We start from the raw sequence: 11229 nt of genomic DNA on the forward strand, positions 1-11229 counted from the left end.
CATACTTTAAGGGCTTACACTATAGACTCACATCAACATAGGAGGAAACATTGGCATTTTTCAGCAGTCATGGCTAGAGGAGTCCCCGAGGGCCATCCAAAGTAGCTTAAAGTGAGCCTGGGACCACAAATTCCCCATCCATAATCTAGGGCCATTATGATAGAGCTGCTGTCACTGTGAGCAGAAGAAATCTAAAGCAGATCCTAATGAGTCAGTAACTATGAAGGACAGATCTTAGTTGAGAACAGAACAAGGCCATTCTCAGACCACAAAAAGCTTTTAATTTCCAGGAGCCCTCGGTTTCAAGAACCATTTGCTTCCTTCCAGTGGCAACCCTCCCCTATCACCCCGGAGACCTTCAGCAGACTGTTTCGGGAACACCCTACACTTTGATTGGCGGCTGCACATTGTAAACATGCTCAAAGAGGAACATATCCCTATTCAGGTCCACTCTCTCTGATTCAGTTCTCTACTGGAAATATTGTTTTTGCTGACAAGGGTAACAAGAAGAAAATCACACACCTCATCAGGTAAAGACAAGAAAATTCAAGGTGGGCCAAACCAGCACAGCAAGTAAGGCAGACTCAGTTCATCAACCATTCAATCTTTTTAAAAAAAGAAACTTGAGATCTGGAGTGCTCCACATGAATACAAAACACAAAATTGCTGGGGCAAAGCTGAATACTGAACGGATTACCAGAGCCAAAATACAAAGTAAAACATTTGTCATTTGCCAAGAACCATCATGCTTCAAAAGCCCAATTCCGGTTTCCCAGCCTAAATGAGAAACAAAATCTCACTGTGCTTTAGCACAGGAGTCTCTCCAAACTTGGCAGCTTTAAGACCTGTGGACTTCAACTCCCAGAATTCCTCAACCAGCTAAGATTGAGGAATTTGCCATTAAGACAGACTTTTGAATGGTACATCACTCTAACCTCTTTCTTAGATCCAGCCAAGGACATCTGAATGCTCATATTATCAATTCTATGTAAGTTCAGTGCAGATTCACTCAATGCACATTGTTGCAATAACATTATCTGGCTGGTTTGGACTTTTCCCCCTGGAAAACCAGAGGTAAATCTCAAAATCTCAAGTGCCACAGGCCATTCTGAGCACTACCAGGTCTCTGAGGTTTCCCCCTCCCCCTATTTATGCCACTAACGCTCCAATATCCAAACTTGGCAACTTTAAGACTTGTGGATTTCAACTCCCAGAATTCTTCAACCAGGAGTTTAAAATTAGCCATAGCAAATATGGCAAAGGAATGGCCCAAAAGAATTCAACAACAAATGATAAGGCGTCCCCCAAATCCTGCCATTATTAAATAGAGATCAGAATTAAGGGAGTTCTCGCTGTAAGGGAGTGATATTTAACTCCTGGTCTCTGAGGTTCTTACTAATGGAAGAAGATAGTTTCTCATCCTTGCAAAGGAGAATGCCATAAGCAGCTTGAAGAAAACATTCCAAGTATACAGTGACTTTTGCCAATAGCACTTAGTCATGGCTACATTTAGTAACCAGGCCTCTTTACAACAGGCCCGGCAAAGGAAAACTTGTGCCATTCTTAGTTCAGCTCAGCAGAAAGCCCTGTAATTTCCCCTGCCTGCACAATTTCTATTCCAACTGTTGTATTCATATCAAGAGTCCTGCCGCATTTCAGCAGGTCATTTCAAAAAAGAGAGGAAAACAATATTAAAATATTTTCCCTCCCTTCCCTTCCCTTCTCTTTCAAATGCTGTGTTGTGTCTGCACTGATTAAAACTTGAGGACAGCTTGTTCTGGTTTCATTGATCTGTTAGCAACAACTAGAGCTTTTCTGGGCAAAGAGCAAAGTACAGATGCTTTAAAGCAACTCATAAATAAAATGGCTCATGCAGTTCTTCCTTCAGTTTTACTCCAGATTTAACTGGGAAGGCTGAAATCCAAACAAGCACGGCCACGGACTCCACTGATTTCTCCTACATAGGATGGCAGTGGCAAATGATGTCACCATTATGAATATACAAATGAGACAAGCACGTATTGAGCATGGCATGCAAAGCGGTCACAGAGATTGTGTTAGAGCACAAGGCCAACATTCTAAACCAGCAAGAATGAGCTCAGAAAAGAACAGCATCACAACTTCACACCGCAACAGGCCTGGCCATCTTTCGACCCATCAAGCCAAACAACCACAGTTCACCATCCATGCACACCAGGGGCTCAATGAAACTTTGAACTGCAAAAATGGTAAGTGGGGGGGGGGATAAACTGTCATTGACAGGTCACTAGCCTGAAACTAGCAGGAAGGCATTATAATAATCAAAAATATCTCACTGCTCAAATTAGACCCATGGTCCAATTCAAATACTACTTTGTTACCCCTACTAGCCAACTATGGTAGCAAACCACAGGTGGGGCATACAACGTTTCTATTGGCAACTGTTTGTCAGTGGTCATCTTAAAAGCTTAGAAAAGTCTTTTAACAAAATTGCTTCAGGTTTTTTTGAGTTAAAGGCCACATTCAGAGTTAACACTAAACCATTATTTATCAGCATTGAACGTAACTGCCTTCCATGAATTTGTCTAACTAAGAAAGTTGCCCAATAAGTCTGATTAAGCACTCTTGCATATTTATTACAATTATCAATATAGAGTGAAAAAAGAAAAATGAAGTTAAGATTCCAGTGTTTTCTTAGTGCAGAGATGTCCAACCTCCCTTTATTATAACCCCCAGAGACTTCCAGATGTTTTTACCCAATTGTAATTGTTAATGTGACAGAAGGGGAAATGATGAAGCATATAACTGGAACGTAATCATATCAACTACATTTAATTTGGATTGTGTTTAACCATAACAAAATCGAATTCAGTTTCTATTCTGGCCTCAGTCATGACTTACTGGAATTTTAGTCTGGTGCAGTGCTCCAAAAAGATACAGTTATTTCACGAGAAATACAGCACACTCCCATCACAACAAATGACAGCTAATTTCAAGAAGAAAGCCACTTGATCCTTCTCCTGCTTCTATCACCAAGGTAAACTGTGATTGGGCAGTTAGTGGCACTAATTAAACAGTACCTATTTTATACAAAATTATAGCAAGATTTGACTGGTTATGGCTCGTCAAAAATGTGTGCATGTCGCCATGGTGCTGAATGAACCATGGTTTACATCATGGGGATGCTCTGGGTAAATGAGGCCAGTCTGATTCATTTCACAAACCATGGTTAAATAAACTCTTAGGATAATGTTTTAACCCAGTCAATGGCTTAAAGTCACCCAATAAGCTTCGTGGCAGACTCTCTCACCACATTCCACTGACATTAATCATAATACTTTGAACAGTACATTTTGTTCCAATTATTGTCTCCTGTAAGCTTCACAGCAGCCCTCTAAGGCAGGTTAGTATTCTATAATCCCCATATTCTATATGGATGGAAACAAAGGGAATATATACTAGCTTCTGATATTTGCACTGGGATGAGATTCAAATCTGAGATGTCTATGGAGTTTCTCAGTCATCCAGGTCATAGTTGTCCCAAAGTTGCTTTTTCAAAAGGCAACTGGACTTTCTGGTTTTTCTTTGAAGACGTTTCGCTTCTCATCCAAGAAGCTTCTTCAGCTCAGCTTCTGCTTCAGCCCTCCAACAGAAGCTTTGGACAGAGCTGCCAAGACACAGAAGAAGCTGCAATAAGATTGACACAGGAGCTGTCCTTTTAATTGAATTCATTCAATATATATATGCTACCCGAGACTCCCAACAACTCCCTTTCTCCCTGGACTGCTGCTGCAATGATTTTGCTCACATTTTTGCTCTTTTCTCTCACCGCATTTAGAAGATCATTGAAGACAGTTTTATTTCACCAAGCCCCGAAGATTACTTAAGTGTTATTATTGGCATCTATCTTGGGGGAGGGGGGTTATTCTTATTGCTGTTGTTTTTAATATTTTTAATGTGCTGTAACCTGCCAAGAGCTTTGGGATTAGGGGCCAGGCTGTAAAAGAAATAAATCAACAATAAATTAAAGGAGGAGAGATGGCAGTGGCTAGAAAGCCCAACAAATCTTACTTCAGCTGTGAAGTCATTAAATGGCCTCATGCCAAGGGAGGGTAACATGCTGTATTCCAGATGTACTTGAATAGCAGCTCCCATCATCCCTTACTGCTAAGGATGTTAGGTAAGGCTTATGGGTCTTGAAAGTCTTTGTTTTCACCCTGTCCCCCAAATATATACAAGATACAATACTGGCCTATCTTTCTAAGATAAAGACTGAATTATCATTGAACACACAGCCAGGCTGAACAAACTGTAGTGGTCTGATTTACGTATAATACAATGGATGCATTTGCTCTAAACCTTAAGCCAGGTGAGCCATGACTGAAGGATTCCTCTCTGCAGACCAGCCTCCCACCCTCTCAGAAGGCAGAGAGGGTCAGTAAAGGGTAGGGACAAATGTCCATTAAGTTTAACCTTCGGGGAGCAATCAACTTCCATTCCCATGCAAAGCCTCCTCCCAAATCTAAAAAAAAAAAAATGGGCCAAGCATCCGATACAGTTTTCAGTCCAAATATAACCAGTTGAACACTTTCAAACTGTTTTTCAAGGGTCATGCCTCCCATACCATGATGGTGCAGTGGTTAAAATGCAGTATTGCAGACTGTCTACAGCCTGGAGTTCGATCCTGACTGGCACAAAGTTCACTTAGGCTTCCATCCTTCCAAGGTCAGCAAAATAAGGACTCAGATTGTTGGGGGCAATATGCTGACTCTGTAAACGGCCCAGAGAGTGCTTCAAAGCACTATGAAGCAGTATATAAGTCCAAGTGCTGTTGCTATTGCTATTTCCAACTTCATTTTAACTGTGCCCCGAAGACCACTGAGGCAGTTTGGGGTTTCCTCTGGAGATTTTTAGAAGTCTGGGACTTTTATCACCTATTTCTTACAAAATAGCATAAATAAAACCAATTTTTGTAATCGGCTATTCTAGGAGTCTTGCTTTATGCTTCTTCTTCTTGATGCAGAATTAAGTATAACTCTTAATTGCATCATAATAGCATTGGCCACAAGTAGCGGATCAATTTTTTTTCAACACATTTCCCTGTTGAACATTAACATATAAAGGCGATGGACTGTTTACAGTATCCTGCCTTTATTTGAATTCATTAATGTAATACAATTATGAATTATTCTAGCATGGCATATTCACCTGTGCAAATGACTTCACTTGCATTTACTATTATTGCTTCATTTGCATTTGCTAACCTTGCAATTACCTTGAGAGGTAATAGCAATAGCACTTAGACTTATATACCGCTTCATAGTGCTTTTACAGCCCTCTCTAAGCGATTTACAGAGTCAGCATATTGCCCCCAACAATCTGGGTCCTCATTTTACCCACCTCGGAAGGATGGAAGACTGAGTCAATCTTGAGCCTGGTGGGAACTGAACTGCCAAATTGCAGGCAGCTGAGAGTCAGCAGAAGTAGCCTGCAGTACGGCACTCTAACCACTGCGCCACCAAGGCGCAACCATTATTATGACCGTCCATATTGGAAATGGGTTAATTAAGAGAGGGGGGTTCACATAGGAATCTATGTCATTTGAATCAAAGACTTCCTGATTTCCAGCATAGTCTCAGGTTGAGCCTTTTACAGCACTGTATGCAATTGGCATAAAATAGAAGAATAAAATATTTTTATTGCAAATTATAAATGGTATTTATAAATTAAATTATAAATTTAGCATAATTATTATGAATTGTAAATATAATAAATATTATACAATCTTGGGGCCAGCCACCTTCCCTCCGCCCAACCCACCTCACAGGGCTGTTGTGAGGAAAAGAGGGGGAGGGGGAAGGAGTATTAGGTATGTTTGCGGCCTAGAGTTACTACTAAAAATAATAATGGAATAAAAATAAATACACAAAGAAATAATGATATGTAAATTATAATGATAAAACAAAAACTTTTGAGAGCTGGATAGATACTGTGAGAGGATGAAGAACTATTACAATTTCTATTATATGAGAGCTTATAAATTCTCTCCACAGTGAAATTCCATGGGAATTGAATGTGCTCAACTTATAGAAGGAATTATCACAACAGGCTTGAGAAGAATGATTAAGTACCTTTCAAAATAGAGAAAGGGAGCTAGAATTCGATTTCTTTTCACCCTGATATAGTTATCCTGTCAAAAGAGATGAAATAGGAACTAAATGGGAGTTTTAAACATGAGCCTTTTCTTCACTCAAAACCATAAAGTATTGTGAAGAACGAAATAAACCTTTTAGATTGGGCTTAGGACAATTTTCAGAGGGAACAACATTTAACCAAATGAACTCCTATTCAGCACCTACCTCCTTCAAGCAGCCTGGATATATTCGATTCACGTCTGGAAACATTCTCTTATTAAAAAGAGAACCTGCAAGCCTATTTCAGGGAAGCATTAGAAGGGAAGATGAATGGACAAAGGCATTTGCCACATTTTCCCATCTGGTGCCATCCAAGTGCACCTGGATAGACAAGCAATAAGCCATTATCCATTATGTGATTCACTTGTTTCTGGCGTAGCATGAACTGCAAACTCAACCATAAAGGTTCCGCTTTAGGAGGGGGGACCCTGGCTAAAATGCTTTGATTCAATATTATAAGTCAACCAAGTTCACTAAGGACCCCACTTAATATTATGTATGAATTCCTGTCCCAGTGTTCCTGCATGGGAATCATCAATCACAGAAAGTCACTGAGCCTTTTACCTAAGTTCTCTTTTGAAGGCTGTTTTCTCCCAAGGGCTGGAATTCTACATTTCTCTACCTTAGGCTGTCTTTCAAATCTGCATTGTCTACTCTGACTGGTAGTGGCTTTCCGTTGCCTTGTTGACCTTTCAATTGTTAACCTTTATGGTGGTATTGTACAGGTACTCCTCGACTTACTACCACAATTGAGCCCAAAATTTCCATTGCTAAGCAAGACAATTGTTAAGTGAGTTTTGCCCCCATTTTGCAACCTGTCTTGCCACAGTTGTCACGTGAATCCCTGCAGCTGTTGGTAACATGATTGTTAAGTGAATTTGGCTCCCCCGTTGACTTTGCTGGTCAGGAGGTCGCAAAAGGTGATCACAAGATTCCGGGACGCTGCAACCATCATAAGTACATGCCTGTTGCCAAGCGTCTTAATTTTGATCACGTGACCCTGGGGGTGCTGAAATGGTTGCAAGTCTGAAAATCACTTTTTTTCAGCACTGTTGTAACATTGAATGGTCACTAAATGAATGGTCGTTAAATTGAGGACTTCCTGTAAACTGCCTGGAGTCACAGGCAATATGAATAGCGTAGAAAAGTAAATAAAGAAGGTAAGTACATAAATAGATAGATAAATACCGTGTTTCCCCGAAAATAAGATACAGTCTTATGTTCTTTTGACCCCCGATATAAGCACTTGGTCTTATTTTCGGGGCGGTCTTATTATTTTTGAGGTGCAGGAGGCGGTGAGCATAGTCACCACATGGCTGCTGCTCATTGAAATATTTTCAGGGAGGGCTTATTTTCGGGGGGAGGCTTATTTTAGTGCATGCACTCAAAAGCCCGATTGGGCTTATTATCCGGGGAGGTCTTATTTTCGGGAAACAGGGTAGACAGACAGAGAGACAGACAGATGAATACATATTGGTAAATGTTTAAAACTTAACTTGAGAGATTTCTGCATCCCTGGAGGTTATTTTCTGCCTGTATTTCTGCCTTTTCTATCTTACTGTTTTACTTTTGTTCCGAGACTCTTCCCTGGCATGGGAGAAAGACCTTGGACCAATCCCTCTTATGATTCCAAGGATGAACACCAAGGACTTCAGGCAGGATGGAAACCTGAAGCCAGGAGCTTTGAAAGTCCATTAACAATAATTATAGACAATGAGGGGTCCTTGGTGCTCTGAGCATGCTTGTTTTCTTGCAGACGTTTCATTACCCAAACTAGGTACCATCATCAATGCTAGAAAGTAAGGAGTGCTGCTTGCTGTTCAGTTTATATTCTGATGTCTTGCCTGTCTGTGTGGGTGGGGGCGGTCTTAGAGATTCCTTGGTTGGGCTGTTTACTAATAATGGCTCTTGTGCAGTTTCTTGATTGAGGTATTGTTTACTTGATTGTTGGCCTGAAGTTAACCTTGTCTATATTGTCTATTTGTAGACAAGATTCCTTCTGCAGAAGCTCCGTGCAGCATAAGGCAACTTCTTGGTGGACGACTGAAAGGTGCAAACTCTTCAATCATCCCAAATCATGACAAGGTCTTGCATACATGGCCTTATTCCACATGGGACTCCTGAAAGGCAGAGAGCCTACCGGCTATACTTGGCAGCTCAATAAGCCTCCGGTTGTGTTCGCTTACTCAGATGTATAAAAAAACATCTACTTTCAGGTAGACTGGTGGGATTTAGTTTAGTTGCTAGAGTAGAATTGGTGCAAACCTCTCTGTTCACTGCTTACAATGGCCCTGATGCTCTCTCCTAGACTCCAATCTTGAACTGCATCTTTAACGAAGCATTATTTTATACTTCAATGAAATACTTATTTCATATTATATATTAAGAAAGCTTGCCACTGTCTCTCAAAATCCCTGTGGTCTTCCCAGCTCAACCATGGTTCCCTCTGACTCAGACAAACTGTGGTAGGAAGGAAATCCATTTCCCATTTCCTCCATCCTCTGCACCTCCGTCTTTATTGGCACATCCAGGCTCAAATGGTGGAAATCAGAGAAGGAAGAATCAAACAGGTACGTTTCCCCAGATTGCTGCAAATGATCAGGAATGCCTCCATTCAAAAGCCCGGTCTGCTCAGCAGTGAAGAACTACCGTTCCCCTCTGCCTCACTGTCAAAACATCTGATGGTCAAGAGGTCTGAATCTCTTAAACGAAGGCAGCCTCAGGTTTTTTTTTGCTAACCAGCCCCTTCCTCGCTGATCACCAGGAAGTGGTGTAGAAAGTCTAGAGGGGCCGTCAAGACACGGGCCACACACACTGTCCCCCCCTCCCTCTCTTGTGGTTATTGTTGTTAAGCTTGCCATTGGTATAGCTCTGTTCACGATGCAATTGGACGTTTCTGCCATAACATCAGAGGGGCTCCTTTCTAGGTAGCTACAAATGGGTCATATTGAAAGGCAAAGTGGGTGGGAGGCAATATGCCAAAAGATTGAGAAAAGGCTGCTCTTCCTACCACTCAGGGAGATTCCTACAAGGTAAGAGATCAATCCTGAAACATCAATAAAAAACACCCCATTCGGTGCCTCTGGCTTCTGTCCAGCAGAGGAGCCTTCTGGTTGATTTACTAATACCTGGCACAAAACTGGCTGGTATGCAGCGCCCAGTCTCTGCTAGGAGATTTTGTCCATCCCCAATTAAAAAGCCACCAATCCCCACCTTCCCGTCCTTACTTTCCAACCCTCTAAAGCAGCAACTGTGGAAACCCTCAGCTGGAAACATCTGGAAAATGTACTTCCATTGCAAAACGGCCCAGTTCTCTCTCACCCTCCGGAAAAACAGTGACTGACAGTTGGATGGGGGGGGGGAAGTATCCAGGATATGGGGGTGGGGGAGGGCAGGCAACAGGATGCCGTTTGCACTCATCTGTCTCACTCTCACCCACTCCAGATGGCTCAGACTACAACTCCCATTCTGCCAAGAGCATGGAAATTGTAATCCGATTCCTGGAACCTACCAGGTTGAGGAAGGCAGGCTGTCTTGAGAGCTCTGGATAAAACCTGTTGCTGGACTCCCACCGTGCAGCTCCTGCCAAAATATTGGGCGCAAAGGAGTTGGGGTGGGGCCAGCAGAGGCGCCCAAAAACCCTAGATATCCACCCAAGGCAACTGTAGGCCCTTCATCCATCCCCCAGTCCTTCCAGAGGATATGAGGTCTCAAGCGATCTGCTATGGCAAAGCTGCCTTTTTAGCAGCTCCCGAGCACGGTTAGGTTTGGAAAACGTGCGCGGACTTCGCAGCCATTCCTAGAGAAATACACGCACGTGTGCAAAGCGATTGCGCCCTGGCATCCACAGGACGGGATGGCTCCCGAGCACGCTTTCCCCCCTCCAGCCACCCCAACTTTGCTTTCTCCGGGTGCCTGAGGCTGCAGCTCCCACCGCCCTTACCCACACTCACGGACGCACGGCATGCAATCGTGTAACGTCCCGCGGGCCCCGGGTTGAAGACGGCTCTGCCCGCCATCCGCGCCCGCGTTAAGGGAACGGCTGGGATTCGCGCGTCGACGGGGGGGGGGTCGACGGGGGGGTCATCTTCGCGCCCAGAAGAAACACGCGCGTTAAAGACATTCCGCTTTCCCCCCATTCCCCTCCCCCACTTCGGCTTTGCCACCGGAATCTCACATCGGAGTGACTCCGGAGGCCTTTTGGGGGGGGTGGGGAAGTCTGCAAGCGCCCCTCCCCGGTTCGAGCCGTTGGCACCGAAGGCGCGCAGGGCGATCCAGAGCTTCTCTTCTCCGAAGGGGGGGGGCGCGAATCTGTCAAACCCGAAGAGGGCCGCGGGGCTTCTGCAGCTCCGCTTTGGGCGACCTGTAGACACCCCCCCAGGCATTTCACCCGAGGAGGGCAGGCAGGCGCGAACCCCCAAAGCATCCGCGTGGGAGGGGGAAGAGGAGGAGGAGGAGGGGGGGTTGTTAAAAATGCTTACCTTTCTCCTGCAGAGGACTGTTCACCTCTTCCTTGCTAACCTGGGTGATAATGGGTCCGCTGTCCATTAGACCAGACCTGCAGAGAGCTCGCCTCCCGCCTCCGATTGTCTCTCCGCCTCCGCTGCTTCGGAGAATTTTCCGGGACTTCGCACAGATATATATTATTATTATTTCCTCGACCCCCCCCCACCGTCCCCGATTGTTGTTTTTTTAAAAACAGCAACAACAACCGCGGCGGCGGCGGCAGCGGAACGGAACGAAAGAGGGGGGGGGGAGAAAGGAAGAAACTAATAAATAAAAGGAAAGAAAACGGAAGAGGGGAAATGAGAGGGTGGGGGAGGGGCGGGGGGAGACGGGGAAAGGGAAAAGCAAAAACAAAACAAAAAGGGGGAGGGGGAGAAAAAAAAAGACGGCGGCGAAGGAAACTTTGTTACAACATGGAGTTCCCTCTTCACGGGTTCTGATACAAACATGGAGCCCAGGCGCAGTTTCAAGCTACCCCTTAAAAGGGCGATGGCTCCCGCGGCCGCCCGGGACAGCCGCCAGCGGCTTTCACGGGAACGAACCGACGTTG

The 11229-nt window shown here is 44.1% G+C and overlaps 1 protein-coding gene across 3 annotated transcripts in view; it reads right to left on the reverse strand.

The window, feature by feature from the left end:
- CTDSP1 (CTD small phosphatase 1) overlaps positions 1 to 10854 on the reverse strand; it is a 51655-nt gene extending 40801 nt beyond the window's left edge. For all 3 annotated transcript variants that reach the window (XR_014174989.1, XM_081948360.1, XM_081948359.1), the window contains exon 1: positions 10655 to 10854. Coding sequence is in view for 2 of the 3 variants with exons in the window: in XM_081948360.1 (XP_081804486.1) it covers positions 10655 to 10721 (67 nt within the window). In the remaining variant the exon portion in view is untranslated. The remainder of the gene's footprint in view (positions 1 to 10654) is intronic.
- Between the last annotated feature and the right edge of the window lie 375 nt (positions 10855 to 11229).

The sequence above is a fragment of the Natrix helvetica genome (assembly GCF_964273705.1).
Source record: "Natrix helvetica genome assembly, chromosome: 1".
In the NCBI taxonomy this organism is placed as follows: domain Eukaryota; kingdom Metazoa; phylum Chordata; class Lepidosauria; order Squamata; family Natricidae; genus Natrix; species Natrix helvetica.